The sequence below is a fragment of the Medicago truncatula genome, chromosome 8 (genome assembly GCF_003473485.1).
Source record: "Medicago truncatula cultivar Jemalong A17 chromosome 8, MtrunA17r5.0-ANR, whole genome shotgun sequence".
NCBI classification, from domain to species: domain Eukaryota; kingdom Viridiplantae; phylum Streptophyta; class Magnoliopsida; order Fabales; family Fabaceae; genus Medicago; species Medicago truncatula.
In genome coordinates this window covers 42,113,927-42,134,063 of record NC_053049.1, presented here as the reverse complement: position 1 = coordinate 42,134,063, position 20,137 = coordinate 42,113,927, and the positions used below count along the sequence as shown (strand labels likewise).

At 33.2% G+C, this 20,137-nt stretch overlaps 2 protein-coding genes across 5 annotated transcripts; both read left to right on the top strand.

Moving 5' to 3' along the window:
• The first annotated feature begins 1,512 nt into the window (after window positions 1-1,512).
• LOC25501935 (uncharacterized) lies at window positions 1,513-4,183 on the top strand. 4 transcript variants are annotated; one of them, XM_039829321.1, is made up of 5 exons: window positions 1,513-2,248; window positions 2,362-2,415; window positions 2,740-2,930; window positions 3,307-3,418; window positions 3,994-4,183. In XM_039829321.1, the coding sequence occupies exons 1-4, from the start codon at window positions 1,753-1,755 to the stop codon at window positions 3,394-3,396; spliced, it is 831 nt and encodes a 276-aa protein (XP_039685255.1). In that variant the 5' UTR covers window positions 1,513-1,752; the 3' UTR covers window positions 3,397-3,418; window positions 3,994-4,183. The 4 variants fall into 4 exon arrangements, with proteins under 4 accessions (XP_039685255.1, XP_039685254.1, XP_013446834.1 ...); XM_039829320.1 differs by having other exon boundaries at window positions 3,990-4,183; XM_013591380.3 differs by lacking the exon at window positions 3,994-4,183 and adding an exon at window positions 3,516-3,880.
• A 13,309-nt stretch (window positions 4,184-17,492) lies between these two features.
• LOC25501933 (ethylene-responsive transcription factor ERF060) lies at window positions 17,493-18,988 on the top strand. The gene has a single exon (XM_013591378.3). The coding sequence runs from the start codon at window positions 17,826-17,828 to the stop codon at window positions 18,684-18,686; it is 861 nt and encodes a 286-aa protein (XP_013446832.1). The 5' UTR covers window positions 17,493-17,825; the 3' UTR covers window positions 18,687-18,988.
• The last annotated feature ends 1,149 nt before the right edge of the window (window positions 18,989-20,137 follow it).

Sequence of the window (20,137 nt, the reverse complement as noted above, 5' to 3'; positions counted from 1 at the left end):
GGTACCACACAAGAATAATATTCGTAAGAAATAAAATGGTGATCCGTTTACTACAACGGATTACCACATAACACACAACCAATGCCTCAGGCCCCAACACCTACATCCAAGGAAGTTATCTCGAGTCGACATCGTATCTTGAAGAAGCTGCCAAGAGAGAAAAAAAAACCACTTTAGAAGGAGCCCATTACCTCCAAAAACCTAGCTAGAAAATCAACGACTTCACTCGTCATGCCTACACCAAACCTCGTCTCGTAGCAAGAATGGAATAAGCCGACAACACAGAGAAGACCCCAAAAAGGATCATGAATTTAACACAAGTCATCCTCTCTATCAGGAATAACCAACCAAGGTAAAATAGAGATAAGGCCCCTCATAAACCTTCATTTCCCAAACAAACGATTGTCTCTTTCTCCTGAGGTCCCAATCCACTCTCTCTCTCTCTCTCTCTCTCTCTCTCTCTCTCTCCCTCCCTCTCTCCCTCTCTTTTCTCTATTTTCCCAAATCTCCATGTCCGCCATCAACCCATTTTGTTGCTATGAAACTTAAAACAACGTCTAATGTCGGACCCTTAATAAAGCATCACCAACCTAAGGGTCATGGAAAAAGGAGATTGATCAGCCATTACCAACCTTCTTTACCGTCCCTTTCGAGAACCATTTTAAAGTGGACTCCTAGGTGTTGCATGTGAAGGACACGTCTTGCGAGTTTCCACCAAGGAGAGATTAAACGAAGCCCCCAGTGGGTGACCCTTGAGGCAAGGGGATGGGGGGATAAGGAACCATATTTTAGTTTGAGAATGTCACTATGCAAACTAAAATTGATAGAAAGCATCTCCACCTCCTCTTACCAATGAGATCAAAATTCAACAAACCAATATATTTTGTCACTAGACCACTATCCTTTTCAGGCCTACAAAGTCTCCACCGACGAACCCAAGCAATCTTATTATTTAGTTTTCGATTGAAGCTCCTCAACACTCTTAAGGGGTTGAAAAAGGATCGAATTTTGGGGATCGTCCAAAGGAGATTTGACCACGAGACTGATAAATGGTAAACACCTCATTGGAAACTTGTCTCCTCCTCCCACTCTCAAGCAAATCTTCTGAATCACCACATTCCATCGAAGTAAAACTGCAAACTCATTTTCTCATTTTTGAGGAGTGATGCGACAACACATCCATTCTAGAACGACATATTTGTCCCCTTATGCCCTTCATGCAACACCACAAGAATAAACATTATCATCATTGGACCCACCACCCAACCCATATACTTGAAAAGTTAAGGAGTTCGAGGCTTAAAGTTCAAGTTCTAGCAAGGAGAAGGGAAAAAAACTAACATAACAATTAACATACTATTTTGTCGTGTTTGGAGAAATGCGCGGTAGGACACGAAATCATGCGGACCTAATTTCACATTGGGCTTCACTATACCGGGATAGATCGATTGGGCTCCAAATTGAACTCGAGATCCAGAATTCCGCGCCGCATATTTCAAAACTGTAATTCAAAGTTGAAATCGAAAAAAACACACGGTGAGGCGGGCCACCCTTTAACCCTCCCGCGAACCAATCTCTTTTTTTCAATTTCCCTCATTGCCATGGCCGCATCTCCGTGACACACTCTCACTAATCTTTTTTCAATTCTCATTTACTTTTCTATTCACATAATAATAACTACACTTTTGAAACCCTTTCACGCGATTCTCAGTGTTAGGGTTTCAAATTTCAACTATCTTTAGATCCAATTTTATGGAAAGCCAAGACAATTTCAGCGACGGTGCTTTCAAAACCCGCCGCGCTCTCACAGACATGACTAACCACCCATCGAAGAGACCCTTATCTTCAATCTCCGGTGACGAAGACGGAGCAGAGAATTTACTCAAAAAGATTTGTCACAACGATAAGGGCAAAAACCCTTGTTCCGAGTTACCCTTTTCAGGCAATAATTCTTCACAAGAACCCAGTTTACCCAGTGGCGGAACCGGTACCGGAACCGATGATTCGAATGATAGTTTTGTTGGAAGATCTCAGAATGAAGGGTTTATCGACCGTGGTATCGAACATGATGACAATTTGGGATCTTCCCAATGTGCTGGTGGGTCGGTGGAACCACCAATTGTGTCTGGTTCTATGTTTCCAGGGTTGGAACGGTGTTCTGCTCTTAAAAACCAAGATGTTGAGAATTTGGATGCACATGTTGGTGTGGAATTTCTGAAAAACTGTACTTGTTCCTTTTGCACCAAAGGTATATTTTTTAGCAAACAATTTTAACTTCATTGCATGTTTTTGTATTCTTATGATGTTTTTCTGTTTTATAGTGTTATTATTAAATGTTTGTTAATTTATGTTGATTACTAGCTGGTTATATCTGGTCGGATCTCCATTACCAGGATGTCAAGGGTAGACTAACTGGTAAGTTGTCGTGATTGAATTTTTTAAGCACTTTTGTAGGTTGCACAATTATATTCAAGAGTGTAGACCCAATTTGGAAACGCGCAATTTTCTCTGGGGCCAATTTAGTGCACAACATAAAATAAACCTGAACTAGTCTTTGACATTTTTATATTGGGGACAAATTAGTCTCTATCGTAATGAATCGGGTGACTAATTAATTGGCTTGAGAAAAAATTGTGAGACCAAATTGGGTCTTCACTGTATATTCAATTATCATACTGGAGTATTTTACTACTATCAATTTGATTTTTTTAACGATTTTATCTTAAAACATTTTGCTAGCTCTAAGGAAGAGTCAGAAGGAAGCAAGATTGGTGGTCCAGAAATTTTCTGGAATAAATGATACTCATAATATCATACATGAACAACAAGGCGGCATTGATCCATCCGATTTAGAATCGAGCCTTATGCATCAGTGGAAATCTCTGTTTGTTCATATGCAAAACATATTGGGTCATGAAAGTAGACAACTTGTGAGTTTCTGTGCTATCTATCACTTGTGCCTAATATTTCAAATTTCAACATTTACCTCAACTTTGATATCCATTCCCATTTTATATAACTTTTCAAGGGTTTCTATACTTGATATTGCTAAAAATTGGCGTCAATTACGGTTGATGCAACCTCAATTGCAGTAGTCAGATACATATAAAAAAAACCATAATATATTTTGACCCTGATACTTTTGCTTATCAATGGAACCTTTTTTTGGCATATGGATCATATTATGTTATTGTTGTTAATTTGTTATGCTATGTTGTGAATTTTGTCCTCACTGATATGTACCCTGGTTTGTTGTTTTTATTTTGTTTCCTAATACTTCGAGTGTTTTCCTTCTGCCGCTTTTAGGAATCAAGCTTTGAAACACTGAAAGATGTGAGAGAGAACTGCAAGAATGATCTTGAGTTGACCAACAACAGCAGCTCTAGCAATCATTAGTGTATGAGTGCCTATTATGATTGTAAGATTACTTCACACATCAGTCCATTAGTTTTGCGTTTCAATTCGTATTCACATGTAGATTTTTACTGTATCTGTTGTGAATTCGGTGTTTGTAGAATACCTAGAAGTATCTGTGTAGATTTGTTACATTGGCCGTTTCCATTGGTTCTAATATGAACAAAATCAACCTTCTTTGGAGGATAATGTTTATGGGCTTTGTTGCGTGTTCCTAGAGGGACTAAACAATAAAGGATGACAATGCTGCTTTGTTTTCAAATTATTTGCTCCATGGATTGGTTTCAATGACTTTTTAGCAACAAAGATTTTTGGACTGTCTTAAATGATGTATGGTTTGTTAGCTTGAACATGAGGTGTGTTGGGTATGTCAATTTTTTTCTGCAAAATCATCCTTTTATGCTGCAGAATGCATGCAGTCCATTGGTTGTTAAACAGATTTTATCAGAATATTTTGTTTGGTAGCCGTCATTGGAGATTTGATTACTCTTATGTTGACGATGATCAGCCTTGTTGTTGCAATTTCCCATTTCACGAGAGGCAAACACCATTTGACATGGGATGTTTTATTTTAGGCAGGGACAGTCTTTCTCTATGTGGGTCATGCATTATGCACCTTATTGGTCTTGTGGTTGTGATTTCCCATTTCATGAGGCAAATACCATTTGTCTTGGCATGTTTTATTTTAGGCAGGGACAGTCTTTTTCTGTGGGTTATGCATTATGCACCTGATCATACCCATCAATATATCGCTGTCTTTTTTCTGTCATGCGGTTGCAATGTGTACTTTTTTACCAATGACTCTTTTATATTATGTTGTATAATATAATTAAGGTTAAATAGATAAACAATTTTCACTCAATCTATATGTATATTTGATACCTGATAGGTGTAGTTCAGCTGACACCACATCTTGAGCTTAGTAGAAGGACTATGGTTTGATTTTTACACAAAACATCTTTGGGGAGGGGTTAAGCGCTTTAAGTGTGATTAAGTCCTGGACTGTGGATTAATTTCATAACTAGTCCAAAATGTTGAAGCTTGCGAATATATTTTTCGACTCCCACTGAGCAGTCAAAGGCCTTAGCTACGATAAGTTATAAAAGAAATTGTATGCCTCTTTCAACATGATAAGAAAGGGCCACTAGTTGCTCTCGAGTTCTTGCACTTTTAAACCAGCTTAACTTGGCACCTTCTTCCCATCTTTTTACTGAATTGATTTATTTGTCAGCATCGAGTTGATTATTTTTTGTTTTGTTAAAGATGAAAGGAAAACAGGGAACAAGAGAATAGAACTGGGGCATAATGGTATTGACTTCCATGGCATTAGCTAGGAGGTAATTAGTGATTTGAGGGGGACATGTAGCTAACTCAGATGTCACTATCCACAACAGCACCCTACTTGGTAAGCTAGTCATCACAACTATTTTTCTCCCATAGAGATGAACTTCTTGATATGTTTCACCAAAGGAGTTGCAAGACAGTTTGAGTCAGATTCACAAATAACCACTCTAAAACCAACTTCCCGAACAATATGCAGGCCATGAACAATTGCAGTTAATTCGACAATAGTGTTGGATGTGTACCCATGATGGTCAAAAAAGCTAAAAATTCACTCCCATTCATGCTCCTAACGAATTGCTTCGGGAGCTACCATCCACATTGAACTTGACTAGGTTGGGACCAAAATATATGACAGTTTAGTTTTTACTTCATCCCCTTAATTATTTGTCAATTTCATCACAGATGGACCTAGCTAAATTCAAGATGAGTTATTAACCCATCTAGAGTTTTGAAAAATCACAACATTTCGATTTTCGAGCATGCCATATGTTTTTATCCATTCTTATAAGTTGGGTTGTGAAACCAGCCATATGGGAGAAATCAAGGTGTGGCCAGGCAAGACCTACACATCAGTTACATATGGCTAGAAGGATCACGACCCTCTAGTTCCTTAAGTTTGAGTTTTTTTTTTCTTTCTTCTTTTGAAAGAATGTTTTAAGAGTTATTTATGATGATAAAAGTTGGATATCAACTCATCTGATAAGAGGAGAGGAACTAAGCATCCCAAAACATCAGTTTCCCGTAATGATAAGGAGATCAATCTCTATCATTATTTTTTTTTGATAGCATCTCATCAATTTTTTATGCTAACTCTACTCTACATATCCAAGGTTCACACCAAAATCTAGTATCCTCCCCGTCTCACTAATTTGATGATCACCTTTGAGCACCAAATATTACTAAGTCAAAAGCAAACCTGCCTGCTCCACTAATATCTCCAATGTCCATGACTTTCTTCGTATTTAAATACAAGCAATTTAAACAACAAAATTACTTTTTTTCGTTTCTTAAAATTACACTCATTTTTTTTCCTTAAAAAAAAAAAACATCTACACTCGTTTTCCTAACGAGGCAGCATTGAAACCCTCTTAAAATTTTACCATCCCTAAACCTACCGTCAGCTTTAAGTGGGTCAAGAATATAAGAAAGTTATTTGTTTATTGAGAGATAAATTATTTTAAGGTAAAATAAATAAAATAATTTAAGGTGTTACGATCCGATCAGAATTTACACACAAAAAAGCTGATTGAACGTTACGACTCAATCAAAAGCGGATTGAGGGGTCTATTAAGCAACCACCAAGAAATAATATAAGAATATTTTTGGACTGGTTTGGGCTCTTTATACTCAGGTTTGGGTCGACCAAAGTGTACTTATAAGCCCATTTGTGGTTATCATCAAAGGCCAAACCCTAAATTTCATCCTATAAATACATCTCTACCTGCTATTCAACACGTTTCATTTTGTTTGTTTTTGTATTCTAGATCTAGAGAATCAAAGATGGTGGTGGTTAATTTGATCCATTGAATTTTCTTAATCATGGAAATCATGGTTAAGAGAGTATGAGATGGTGATTCCTCTCACTTCCTCCATCTTTCTCCACTGGGTTTCCATGATTAAACAAATTTGTTGGATCATCAAACATAGTAGATCATAGAGTTAATTTGAAACATTCTTATTATTTGTAATAAACATATACTCTATGTATTTATTTGGATGTTCACAGCCATATTGTGAACATATAAATCTATATTACATCAAAGGACATGACTTGATAAATGAATTTGTTGAAAGATCTAGTTTTTGTTTGTGCTCATGTTATGTTGTTATTGGTATGTTATGGATCCAACCTACAAGAAAGCAAGATCTAGTGTTTTTGGCTCATGTCATGTTGTCAATTTTGTCTTCACTGATCTGCACCCTGGTTTGTTGTTTTTAGAAATCAAGCTCTTAAAAACTGAAAGATTTGAGAGAGAACTGCAAGAATGATCTTGAGTTGAATAACAACAGCAATTCTGGCAATCAGTAGTATTTAGATTTTTGTGATTGAGACTACTTTGCACATTGGTCCAGTTGTTTTGAGATTCAATTCATTCGCATATGCAGACTTTTATTTTATCTATTGTGAATGTGTGATGTTTTGACGTGGATTGATGTTGTTAAGTTTATAAGCAAATGTTTTTCGGAGTCTAAGTTTAGTGTTTAATACCATATTTTCACAAGTATTTTATGACAAATTTTGGGACCTCTCTCGTACTCATATTGTAATCCCATTCTCTTTCTATTGATTGGTTTTGGTGTCCATAGATACATTTTTTTTTTTATATCCTTTATTGTCTCTTGTATAAAAAACTATTGTTGAAATAATATATATAAACATATTTCTATCATACTCTCTCAACCACTAGATTATTTTTTATACTATCTTTCACACTCTCTCTTTCATGTCCCCACACACCCATACCACCACCATTAAATCACAAATTCAACAACCACTTTGACCACCACTGCACCACCACACACCACCATGGTTGCTGCCGGAAAACTTGTTAGCGTACGATTTTTAAAATAGGAAGACCAAAACATCATTTTCTTTTTAAATAGAAAGACCAAAAATGTATTTAAACCTTACTTTTTTAACATTTTTTCTTTTCTTTTCTTTTTTATGCTTCCAGGAACCCATTTGTTTTTTTATAAAAAAAATAAAAATAGAAGAAAAATAATATAATTCAAAATTATATAATACAATCATTTTACCTGGAGAGAAACAGATTAATTGGATAAAAAAAAAACACGATCACAAACAGGTATAGTTTATGCGATGGTGGTTGGAATTCGAACAACAAGATAATTATGCATCCCTCTAAAATAAACTATGAACAAAATAATATTGCATCCCTCTAAAAAATATAATATTGCATCGTTAGGTTAATTTAGATTCTTTATAGGAAAATTTGCAGATACTCTTGAGTTTTGATTAAAATGATGGTGCTATTTAATTTGGGAAAGGAGAGTTCTTTCTGGTGGTGGTGTGTTGTGGTGCAGTGGTGGTCAAAGTGGTTGTTGAATTTGTGATTTAGTGGTGGTGGTATGGGTGTGTGGGGACATGAAAGAGAGAGTGTGAAAGATAGTATAAAAAAATAATCTAGTGGTTGAGAGAGTATGATAGAAATATGTTCCTCATTTAATCTAATGAACATGATCAACTTTTCCATGATGGAAAAGAATTCTCCTTTCCCAAATTAAATGACACCCTAAACATGTGAACAAAGTAGAGCTAAAGTTAATGACTAAGAACGACGGGACCACATTCGAAAACCAAAATCACCAGAAGGAGCACCAGTGAGATGAAGAAAAATGCAAACAGTTACCAAGCGGCAGGCAAAGCACATGCACTATACAGTCTACACACTCCATGCTTGCTAGAGTCATAAGAAAATCAGCCATGTACCATAAAGAAACACGTGACCCAACATAAATGTCATGTCCACATAGAAAAAAAAAATGGTTTAATGAACGTATTTCTATGTATTATTTAAAAAAATAATAAATATGTTCAATAAACCAAATTTTTGTTGACAGTATATTTGTTTATATATTATATATTTTTTGATAAAATATAGCATAAACAAAAGGTAAAATAAAAATACTGTAAATCTAAAAGGAAACATCGTAAAAGAAAATCGAAAACTTGGTAACTCATGACAATAAATATTTTTTTGAGAATAATTTGATTTGTTAATTTATTTTTATTAAATTAAAAAGAATGAGAATTGATAAAGGATAATAAAAAAAAAAAAATTGGTTATGATGATCAAAATATAAGATTTAATGGAGAATTGATTCTAGTTAACTTAAAAGGTAAGAATTGTAGTTGGAGAAGAGAATTGATTTTGAAAAATTAAACCAAACATGTTGAAATAGTTGGTTTTCACTTTTGAAATTTACAAATATGCTTTTAATGTTGAGAAAGCTCAACCAAGCTCACAATTATCAAATTACTCCTCTTTTTAATTTCTCTCTCTCACAAAATGTATACATCCTCCAGCTAATAGAGATTGAGGGATGATAGATTGACAACTAAAAGCTATCGTCCACCATATTTTAATACAACCAAGAGTATAATTCAAATTTTTTAATCATTTCAGCTGCTTTGAAATGCGTGCCAGTTTGAAATTTCTTCATTGATATTTGATTGTCCAAACGACAGATACCATTTAGAGAATTTAAATGATTAATTTTTTTTCTTCTAAGATTTTTATTCAAGTTTGGGCTTTTATTGCCAGGTTTGGGCCGACAAAAAGTAAATTGATTAGCCCATTTTGTGATCTCATCAAAACCCTAAATTTTATCCTATAAATACAACTCTACATGCTATTGCATCCATGATCTAGAGAATCAAAGGTGGAGGCTAATTGATCTATTGAATTTTTTTAATCAGGGAAATCACAGTTAAGAGAGTTTGAGATTACTCTCACTTCCTTCATCTTTCTCCACTGTGTTTTCCTTGATTAAAGAAATTTGTTGGATCATCACAAAAAATATTGCACTAACGATCTATTTGTTGTTCTGAATTCAATCATGTTGGTGTCTGATTCCTTGTTTTGTAATTGTTTATGATTAGATTTGATTCTTTTATTATGTATACGATGGGAATCTGTTTTCCTTTATTGATAATTTTCTTTGTTTGTTGCTTTTCTTGAAAGAATTGCCAGAACCTGTTTTTCTATATTTAGCTTGTTTGTTTCCTTTTTCATCAACTGTTCTTTTTTTAACATTTTTTTTTTCTTTTTTAACAAACTACTTCCTGTGATGTAATCTATTTTGACCGCTATATTTGATCTAAATTTCACTTCTACTCACGAGGCTGTAAATTATACAATGCATGCAATCATGTGATTTGAGCCTCTATTTCTCTAAGGATCAAAATTTGCTCTTGAAATTGCACTTAAGACACACTTTCTTGTTTTGTTGGATTATATTTTGGACCTTTCTATTTGCAAATAGTTCTGATGTTTTTGATTCATCAATTTTGTAAAGCTATTCATCAATCTTGTAAAGCTCTAATTTTGAATCTGATGTTTATGTTTGTGTTTTTTCCCAACTTTTTTTAAACTCATAATGGGTTTGTTAGAGCTCTCCTAATAGTGAAAGTTATGTCATATGTGCATTTGTCAATTGTTAATAGTTTTAAGTTGCGTCAGAATATTTTATTATATTTTAAGTTGATTTTCTGAGTTTTCTTATGTGTAATCGGTCATTGTCTAATAATACCTCTACGGTAACAATAAAATATTTCATTCTTAGGGTTTCTTTGGATTGAAAGTTTAAGAGAGAAGGAGAGAATTCATTTTTATTTTTTAAATTAGGAATAATGTAAAATATATATTTTAAAATAAATTAAGTTTATTTTGAAGTATTATATGATCATTTATTTAATTCAATTTTTAAAAAATTATTTTATAATGTGTAATTTAAAAAAAAAATAAACTCTTTTTCTTCCTAAACCCTTTGTCTAAATACACCTTAAATTTTTCTTTTATCCGCTTCCATCGTTGCAAACCAATAACTTCTGCCCCCTCTTTTATTCAAGTATCCCCCATCCCATTTTTTCATCATTAGTAGTATGTAAATTAAAATTGAAATTGCTTTGTACTTTAGAAATTTATGTAATTCTTTGAACTTTTTTTATGATATTTTTGTCTTAGTATGTTTCCATATGGACATTTAAGCATCATATATAAAACATGATATATGAATGAAGGACCAATATTATTTTAGGGGAAGGATCATAAATTTTAACACTAAGAACCCATACCAAAATAAAAATTATACATTTATATTTTAAAAATTCATATGCAAATTAATGAAAAGAACAAAAATTAAAAATAAAATAAAATAAGGGTCTTGTTAACAAGTGCCTCAGGGTACTTTTAAGCATGATAAATTAATAAATAATTCTTTAAAACTTTCATAAAATATTACCATTTAATGTCCGAGTAAGTTAAGGAACTATATCCTATTGTAAAGTATAGGTGACAGAAAAACTATCGGCCACTTTTGTTAATCAAATAGACATCAGCAATTCAGGATACTAATGATAAAAAAAATAAGGGAATCATAGGAACATCTTTAGATGACATAAATTTCTTTGATTCCATACACAAATCTAAAATGCGCTCGATGGGCACACACAAAAAAATATTCGGATAGGGTAAAACTCCGCTTTCATGGGCATGGGTCCGGGTAATTACCCGCAAACTTAAAAGGGTACGGGCACGGGTATGGGCACTATACTACCCAGCCCCGCAATCCGCATATATGTTTTTATATAATATAATAAATAATTTATATATGAATTAATTAATTTACCTAAATTTTTATATAATATAATAAATAATTTATATATTAATTAATTAATTAATTTACCTAACTATTTAAGCTTAAATCTAAACCTAAAAATTGCTTATTACAGTAACCTAAACCTAGCCTCTTGTTGCGTTGAATCTCTGCCGCCTGCCTGCCTTTCGTTGCTTTTTGTTATCCATCTCTTATGCTTCCAGATAACTATTTCTTGAATATCATATTTTAAAGGGATGTCAATTGGACACAGGCCTGATGGGTACCCGCAAAATACTACGATTCATACTTTTCTTATTTGGTCAAATACTACCATTCATACTATTTTATGAGTTGATTTGAAATTTTCTGGATAATAGTTGTATTTCAGTTGTGGTGCTTTTTTATTGTCTTTTCAGAGTTAAACTGCGGGTAATGGGTGCGGGTATGGACACTTAGGTGCCCATAGGGTATGGGGAAGGGCACTAAAGTAGTTGTCCACGAGGGTACGGGCCTGAGTACGAGTATTTTTTACAAACGCGGGTATGGGGATGGGTACTATAGTACCCTGCCCATTGGATACCCATTGCTATCCCTACGTGCAACCCCTTTTCTTTCTCCAAAATCTTCACTCTTTTTCCTGCACTAGTCAGCCGACTTCTCTCATCAAAAGAAGATGGCAATCTCTGGCATTCTCCCTCATTGGCCATTTTCGACCGTTTGATCAATCAAACCACTGATCGGCTGCCATGGGTCTAAACTTTTCTACATACATGTGACGTCGTTCGGATTGACTTTGGGCTTTTCTTGACATTATCTTATTATATTGTGTGTGTCTGAAAGAGCATGTAAGAAATTTGACCTTAATTAAATAGCTAAAATTTCTTCCAACCAATAATGAAAATAAAATAAAATTATAAATTTACATTTTAAAAATTCATATGCAAATTAATCAAAAAAACAAAAATTAACAAAAAATAAAATAAGGGTCTTGTTAACGAGTGCCAGGGACTCTTTAAGCATGCTAAATTAAGAAATTATTCTTTAAAATTTTTAAAGTTTTCAATCTCTAATGCACGATTACACATACTTTCATAAAATGTTACCATTTAATGTCCTTAGCCAATGCCTGCCTCGGAGGCACTAGTTAACATTTCCAAAAAAAATAAATGACAGAGTTGTTATATGTAAGTTAAGGAACTATTTTGTATTATAGTCCTATAGTATTAATATCTTGTCAAATATCTAATAGACGAATGCGAACCAAAAGTATAGTTGACAGAAAAACTATCGGTCACTTTTGTTAATCAAATAGACATCAGCAATTCCGCATACTAATGATAAAAAAAATAAGGGAACCAAATTATAGGAACATCTTTAGACGACATAAATTTCTTTGATTCCATACACAAATGTAACACGTGCGACCCCCTTTCTTTCTCCAAAATCTTCACTCTTTTTTCTGCACTAGTCACCCGACTTCTCTCATCAAAAGAATATGGCGATCTCTGGAATTCTCCCTCATTGGTCATTTTCGTCCGCTTGATCAATCAAACCACTGATCGGCTGCCATGGGTCTAAACTTTTCTACATACATGTGACGTCGTTCGGATTGACTTTGGGCTTTTCTTGACATCATCTTATTATATTGTGTGCGTCTGAAAGAGCATGTAGGAAATTTGACCTTAATAACGACGCAAGTTTCTTATGATTGTCACTAGTGAGAATTCAAGAGCGAAGGCTTCTTTCTTATCGTGTCATGCCATCGATAATGACGACGTCGGTTTCAGATGTTGGTCACATCAGTTAGAAGTTAAGTGAGAGAGAGACCGAGAAGGATGTTGGCGATGATGGTTGCCAAATTACCCTTTCTTATCTCTTTCTCTCTCAAAATGTATTCATCCAATCTAATGTACACCAATCCTTTTTCTTATGACTAACTCTAAACAAAACTTCACCACTTCCCAAAAGAACACTTCCATCAGCTCATAATAAATACGACCACATGAAAATAACTAAAGCCATCAAACAATCACATCACATCAAAATTCAAACAGAGAGCCAATATTGTACTCACTAGTCACCACTATCCGAAACAATAAATACCATTTAGAGAATATAAAGTAATTTAATCAGTTTTTTTTATTCAAAGAAATAATTAAAGACTTTTATTCAAGTTTGGGTTTTTTTTATAGGCAGGTTTGGGCCGATCCAAAGTGAACTGATTAGCCCAAAATAGAAGTGAATTTGATCCATTGAATTCTTTTAATCAAGGAAATCACAGTCAAGAGAGTTTGTGTTTCCTCTCACTCCCTTAATCTTTCTCCATTGTGTTTTTCTTAGATTAAAGAAATTTGTTGGATCTGAAAATAAATAAATTGTACTAGCAAACTATATTGTTGTTCCAAATTTAAATCTCATGCATCTGTTTCCTCGTCCTTGTAATTGTTGATAATTCAATTTGATTCTTTTGTTATGTATACGGCAGAAATCATGTTTTCCTATATTCTCCCTTTTTATTTTTGATTTGTCTCTTACTTTGTGTGTTTATGGTTGATTTTATTTATATTGGCCACTGCTTTTATCGACGGTTTCAATAATGGGGTGAAATATGTTTATTCTTTCACATGAGTTATAATTGAGCCCAATGTTAATCACATGATAACTTTATTTAGTTCCCATGTTTATGTTTTTGCCTGATCAATCTTTTAAACATCTAATCTCACTATTGTAAAGGTCTATTTTTACCGTTGATCAATTTGATGTTTATGTTGTTTTTTTTCTCAATTTTGTAAAACTCATGATGTGTTTTATAAAGCTTTTCAAAAAAATTGTTTACATGAATGAGAGTATGAGACTGAATCTCATAATACTGAAAGTTGTGTCATCTGCATTTGTTAATTGTTATAGTTTAAGTTGATAATCTGAGTTTTCTTTTTTATGTGTAATCGATTCGCCATGGTAGAATACTTCCTCGTTTGTTTGAACTTTGAATATAACAAATTTTTTTAATTTTTTGTGTGTGGTGACTTTTATACTTACGTAAATATTTAAGAAAGGGGCATAATAAAATAATTGACCTCGTTCTGAAATGTTATAAGATAACGGTGTAGTTTTTTTAAAACCGTTAGTTCGTGCTGGTTAAATTAAACTTGTTGTTTTTTTCTTTCAACTATTATTTCATTTCTTTTTACCCGTAGTACTGGTTGTGTAATTTGTAAAAGAGGAGTGGAGAATCCAAAAGTCATAGCTCAACTGGAAAAATGCCGAAATTATTAAGCCGGATGTCATGACGGGGGTTCGAACCCCGGTACCTCCACTTGTGTGTGAGTTTAGAAAAATGCTAGATATCAAGAATGATTTTATAAGAAAGATTCAAGAATGACATGACACAATAATTTACCTTTAGATTTCAGTCTCATTTATTAATCTTTCAAAAAAAAAATACATAACACCCACCACCCCATGATTTCCGGCCAGGCTGAGATTTTAATCCAAGGGTGATTATTCTGCCATGTCATTCTTGAAATTTTCTTGATAAAATCTTTCTTGATATATAGATTGCTCGTGAGTTTATAATGGTTTTGCCATTTTATCTATCTACCAAAAAAAAAAGAGGAGTGGAGAAATTCTGAAATAAATGACGATTGTATATGACCAACAAGATGAACCATCCAATTGGAAGTTTCCATTTCCTCAAACGGAAAACATTATGGTTCAAGAAATAAAGCTACTTGTGGGTTTTTCAGTCTTACGGGATCCAGCTGAATTATGACATATTGACATTGATATGCAGTTCCCATTATCATGTTGACACGGCTCAAAGCCTACAAGGCTACAAAATCATCAATGAGACCGTGAGTAGAGAGTGAACATGTCGAACAAAGAATCTCACATCAAATTCAGATCTTAAAATCATCTGCATCTTGATCTGTTGGTTTCAACCCATTAAAATACATTGATTTTGCTCACCTAATTCCATTTCTCCAGGTATTCAATCTATCTCAATATGTTTTATGCTAATTTGTTAGTTTTAAAATTAAATATGTGGGTTTGTTTTTAGATTAACGTTAAATTACATTAATTTTGTATTTTGTGGTTTGTATTGGGCAAACAATGGTGATTTTGAGAATAAAAAGTGGTAAAAAGAATGGATGGAGGGTTTTGTTTAATCAAAAGAAATTGTTCAATAAAAAGATCACAAGAACTTACTTGAGGCAAATTTCATTCTTATTTTCTTTCACGTGCATTTCTTAAATCAATGCATGGAAAAGGTAATAACTCTCATTATGATTGGAATTTAAAATTAACTTTGTGTTGTTTCTTCTCCAATTTCTGAATATGACAATGAGGACAATATTCCATTGGAATTTTTAAGTAATTAGATGGAATTTGCACATCTGTTTCATTTTGTTTAAAACATCCTTTGATTATGAATATTTTCAAGCAATTTCTGATTCATGAAATGCTACTAATTGTGATCCAAAATATGTCTTAAAACATCCTACTAAATGCAACTTTACAAATGGCACTATGGAAGTATGTGAAAACTTTTACTCACTTGGAGCCTGTAGCACTTGCAAAATTTTATCATGGAAAGCAGCTACAATCGAATGGCTGCACCTGCTTCGTTTAGCTTAAAAGGTTGGTTCATTATTGTCTTAACTTTACCATGATATTAACTTTCGTTTCTCAATTGTTTTCATAGTAGCATTTATCGTTTCATAGCTATGCTCATTGTCTCTTATACTACTAGGATTCATTATGTTTCTTTGCTCAAAATTGTTTGAAGTTCCTAAACTGTTTCCATTTCTCTCTTGCTGAGTTTACTTCTACAATTGCTGAGAGTAACCTAGAACCGAGAAAGCAGTGTTGGTAGCACAAATTTGATGGATGTAGTTATGACATCTTTTATTATCTACTTTTTATACCTGATGGTTGAAAATTGAAACAACATGTAAGATGTTACTAATTCTGATACTTTTATTTTGTTAAAAAAAAATCTTAATACTTTTATACTCAAATTTGTGTTGATGGTATTCTTTTTGCTTTTTGCTGTTTACATCAGTGGCGGTTCAACACTAGAAACTTTGTTTGCTTTTCGTATTTACAAACTTCGTTTTCATGTATTTTTTTATATAACCTGCTAACAGCTGAAATATTTCATTTCCTTTTTGATTTATACCTACGTTGCTCTTCATTGAGAAAGCTCTAAGAAAATTTGTTTCAGTTTCGTTATGAGATATATTATGAGATATTAGAATTGTTTCACATTGTTTCCTTTATCAATATACTATTATTGATAGATACTGTCAAAATAAAATTACTTCCAATGTAATTTTTTTTTGAGGGATACTTCCAATGTATTTTAATAATATTTGTTTTAGTCTTTAAAATTGATATTTCTTTAGAGGATGGGGATCACGAATGACAATTAATTTGTTTGAAAAAATTAATCTACTCCTGCATGACACATTTGGCTGGATGGTAGAGAGACTAGAGAGGGGTCATCAATTACGTTAGGATACCCGTTGATGACAAGGAACTTTTGGATACCTAATTCATCCATTTGAGCTTACGAAAGGCCGTAATGGACGCATCAAAGTTCAAACATCACTCTCGCAAGTAGTTTAGTCATCTTCAAAATAGTATATTGATAAAGAAAAAATTTATATACTTTAAAATTTGAAAGATGTTTTATAAAAAAGGACGGAAGAAATTTAAAAGAGTTTTATAATTAGAGACAGAGATGAATAATAAAATTTTATCAAACACGGTATGTCTAGAAAAAAAAGGAATGAATAAAATGAAATTTTAGGTTGAAAATACAAGTCAAATTAATTAATCAAAATAATAAGTATTATTTTTTATTTAAAAGTTATCTTTTTTGTTTTTTTAAATACACCCTTTTTCATAATTTTTTAAACAATACTTTCAATTTCACAAAAATTTAAAAATATATTTAATGTTGTAAGAAAAAGAGATACAACGAATCACTTTACAAAAATATTTTCATTTAATGGTATGAAAAAAATAAAAAAGAAAAAGAAAATAATAGAGTATTAATTTTAATTGATATTATAAAATCACATATAATTTAGGACAAACATATTGTGCTAAAATAGATATAATATGGGATTGGATAAAGTGTCATAAAACTTTTGTTAATATTTTCCATAATATTAAATATGAAAAATACGTTTGATTAAATATTGGCCAATGAAAGGTAGCTCTTTGGAGAGGGACATGGGCCAAAATGATGAGGTGTTGCATGCGTGGCATACTTTAATAGGTTAACCACCATCGAATAAAGGTGTTATTAAAGTTGACGAGGCTTGAAAGAAAATTCTAAGTCCAAATGCGAAGCGAGAGTATATAAACCAAGAAAAGCTCACCATTGGAATACAAGAGTGAGAGAGAGAGAGAGAGGTGCCAAGCAACCATTTCTCTCCAAGTTCTTTCCTTCTTTCCCAATCTTCCTCCTTTTAACACCCCCTTCATTTTCTTCTCTCCTTCTTATATTACCAAAGTTGGTAGTGATGTCACTAAAATCACCAAGATATCAAGGTTTTTAAGTTTTTTTTTTTAGCAACTTTAAATTTTACACACACAAAAAGAAAAACCAAAAGCATTTCATTAGTTATTTCTTCTTCCTGTTTTATAGTTTTGGAATTGAAACAGGTTTTTATTTTTTATTTTATATACCTTCTCTTCTTGCATAATAAAACATGGCAACAACCATAAATATGTACAATAGCAACAAAAACATGACACATGGTTTCTTAGATCCATATAATGAAGAAGAACTAATGAAAGCACTCGAGCCTTTTATGAAAACTAGTTCTTCTTCATCAATCTCTGAACAATCTCCACTTACACCAAATTTGAATCCCAATTACGGAATCCAAGCAAGTTCCATTGGTCTCAACCAACTCACTCCATCACAAATCCTTCAAATTCAAACCCAATTCCAAACCCGCCAACAACAACAACAAAATAAACCCCTTACCCAAAAGCCAGTTCCCATGAAATACTTTGGAATTCCCTCAAAACCAACGAAACTCTACCGTGGAGTTAGACAACGTCATTGGGGAAAATGGGTTGCTGAAATACGACTTCCAAAAAACCGCACGCGTCTATGGTTAGGTACATTTGATACAGCAGAGGAAGCAGCTTTTGCTTATGATAACGCAGCTTATAAGCTTAGAGGTGAATTTTCACGTCTCAATTTTCCTCACATGCGCTTCCATGGAAGCTACAATCCGCTTCCTTCCTCGGTTGATTCAAAACTTCAAGCTATTTGCGAAACTTTAGCTATTTCTCAAAAACAGGGGAACACAGAAAAGCCATGTTCCTCTGTTGAAGATGTAAAGCCTCTGGTACATGTTCCTGCACAATCAATGGGTGAATTCGTGTTTGAGGATTTTAAGGCGTTTTCGTCTATGTCTGATGAATGTTCGCTTGGATTGTCTTCACCAGAATCAGGTCTTACTTTCTTGGATTTCTCAGATTCTAGCCAGTGGGATGAAGTCGAGAATTTTGGGTTGAAGAAGTTCCCTTCTGTTGAAATTGATTGGGAAGCCTTATGAGTCTTTCTTTTTGGGTTTAGTATATGTTTATGTATTTTGTAATTTCAGGGTATATGTTATTGTGTCTTCGGCAGCATCATCTGCAATGAAGTTTTTCACATTTGCTGAGGGAGCTTGAAAATTTTAGGGTACTAAATTAGAGAGTCGTGTTAATTAGTGGTTATTATTATGGTCTAATGATGACCTTCTTGGTCTGCTGGTGTTTTTTTTTTTTTATCCTTGCATGACCATGGGAGTTTCTATTTGTGTCTTGGTTCCTTCTTGCTCAACTTAACTTTAATGTCTTTTCATGATGGATTTAATATATATACTCAAATCATGTAACAAAAAAAAAAAAATCATATAAATCAATTATAACTATTAGATTACAAGCATTGTTTAACTTTAGTCATTTCTAACCTATAATGGTTAACATTTAACGATTGATAAAATCATTAATTTCCCTCTTTTCAATGGATAAAATCAAGAACTAAAAAGAAACTATACTCAAAGGACACAATCATGAATTTGGGGATGAATGAAACTTACCCATTTAAAGAGTTTAAGATGGAGGTTCAGGGTTCGATCTTTGCTGCCAACATTTCCCCTCCCCTCTGACAGTGTACTTACGATTAACATTTGCATATGAAAATAAAATTCACAATATCAGGAATTTCTATGGTGAGATTTGGCTTTCTAATGCATGAGAATGATAAGATTAATCCAGAATCAATGAAGGAACGAAGGTTCTTGAAGGTTATAGAGAATGGTTATGTGAGGCCAGGTTTGCCTATAACTTTCATGCAATAATTTGAATGAAAAAGGTAATATCTCATGTAAAACCCTTAAATGTTGTCTAGTTTTGCACATCGTTGCACATGAGAGCAGTCCTGCCGCACATGTGAGCAAGGTTTTATGTTGGCTCGCAAGACGAGCAAAAGCCTTAGATGGACAAAATTGATCATACTTGACGTGTTTTCATTGTGCAATAGTTCACACAAACGAGTTGATTGCGTTGTGCAACAAAATTTGCCCAAAATCACGGTTTAAATTACAAAATTTGGTTTAAGCATCTTCATAAGAAATGTAGGTATAGATTTTAAGAATTCAAAAGCTTTGGTTTCACTCAATTTAGACATGGAATGTGAATAAATTAGACTTTGACCTGAACATAAGAGTTTAGGTAATTTAATTAGACTTTAAAGGTGCAAGAATCAAATTGATTGGATGAGTACAAATCAAAATATGATACGAGCACCAAATGCATAGCAGAAGTTCACTAACAAAATTAAAAAAAAAAAGTTAAAAAGGTTACAAAATGTTTACCACAAGATCACAAATACACTTGAAGGCGTACTTTAACACTAAAATAAGACTGTTAATGGTTATTTTGAAGACAAAAGGCATTCTTAAGTTGTCATCATTATCATAATTTGAAGGGTCACAATATCATGTTCCGTAAAGGTCACTAG

Bases quoted from the DNA above. Each gene is read 5' to 3' on its own strand.
- LOC25501935 (XM_039829321.1), top strand. From the start codon at position 1,753: ATGGAAAGCCAAGACAATTTCAGCGACGGTGCTTTCAAAACCCGCCGC. The intron at 2,249-2,361 runs GTATATTTTTTA...GTTGATTACTAG, and splicing joins TTGTTCCTTTTGCACCAAAG to CTGGTTATATCTGGTCGGAT. The intron at 2,931-3,306 runs GTGAGTTTCTGT...TGCCGCTTTTAG, and splicing joins GTCATGAAAGTAGACAACTT to GAATCAAGCTTTGAAACACT.
- LOC25501933 (XM_013591378.3), top strand. From the start codon at position 17,826: ATGGCAACAACCATAAATATGTACAATAGCAACAAAAACATGACACAT.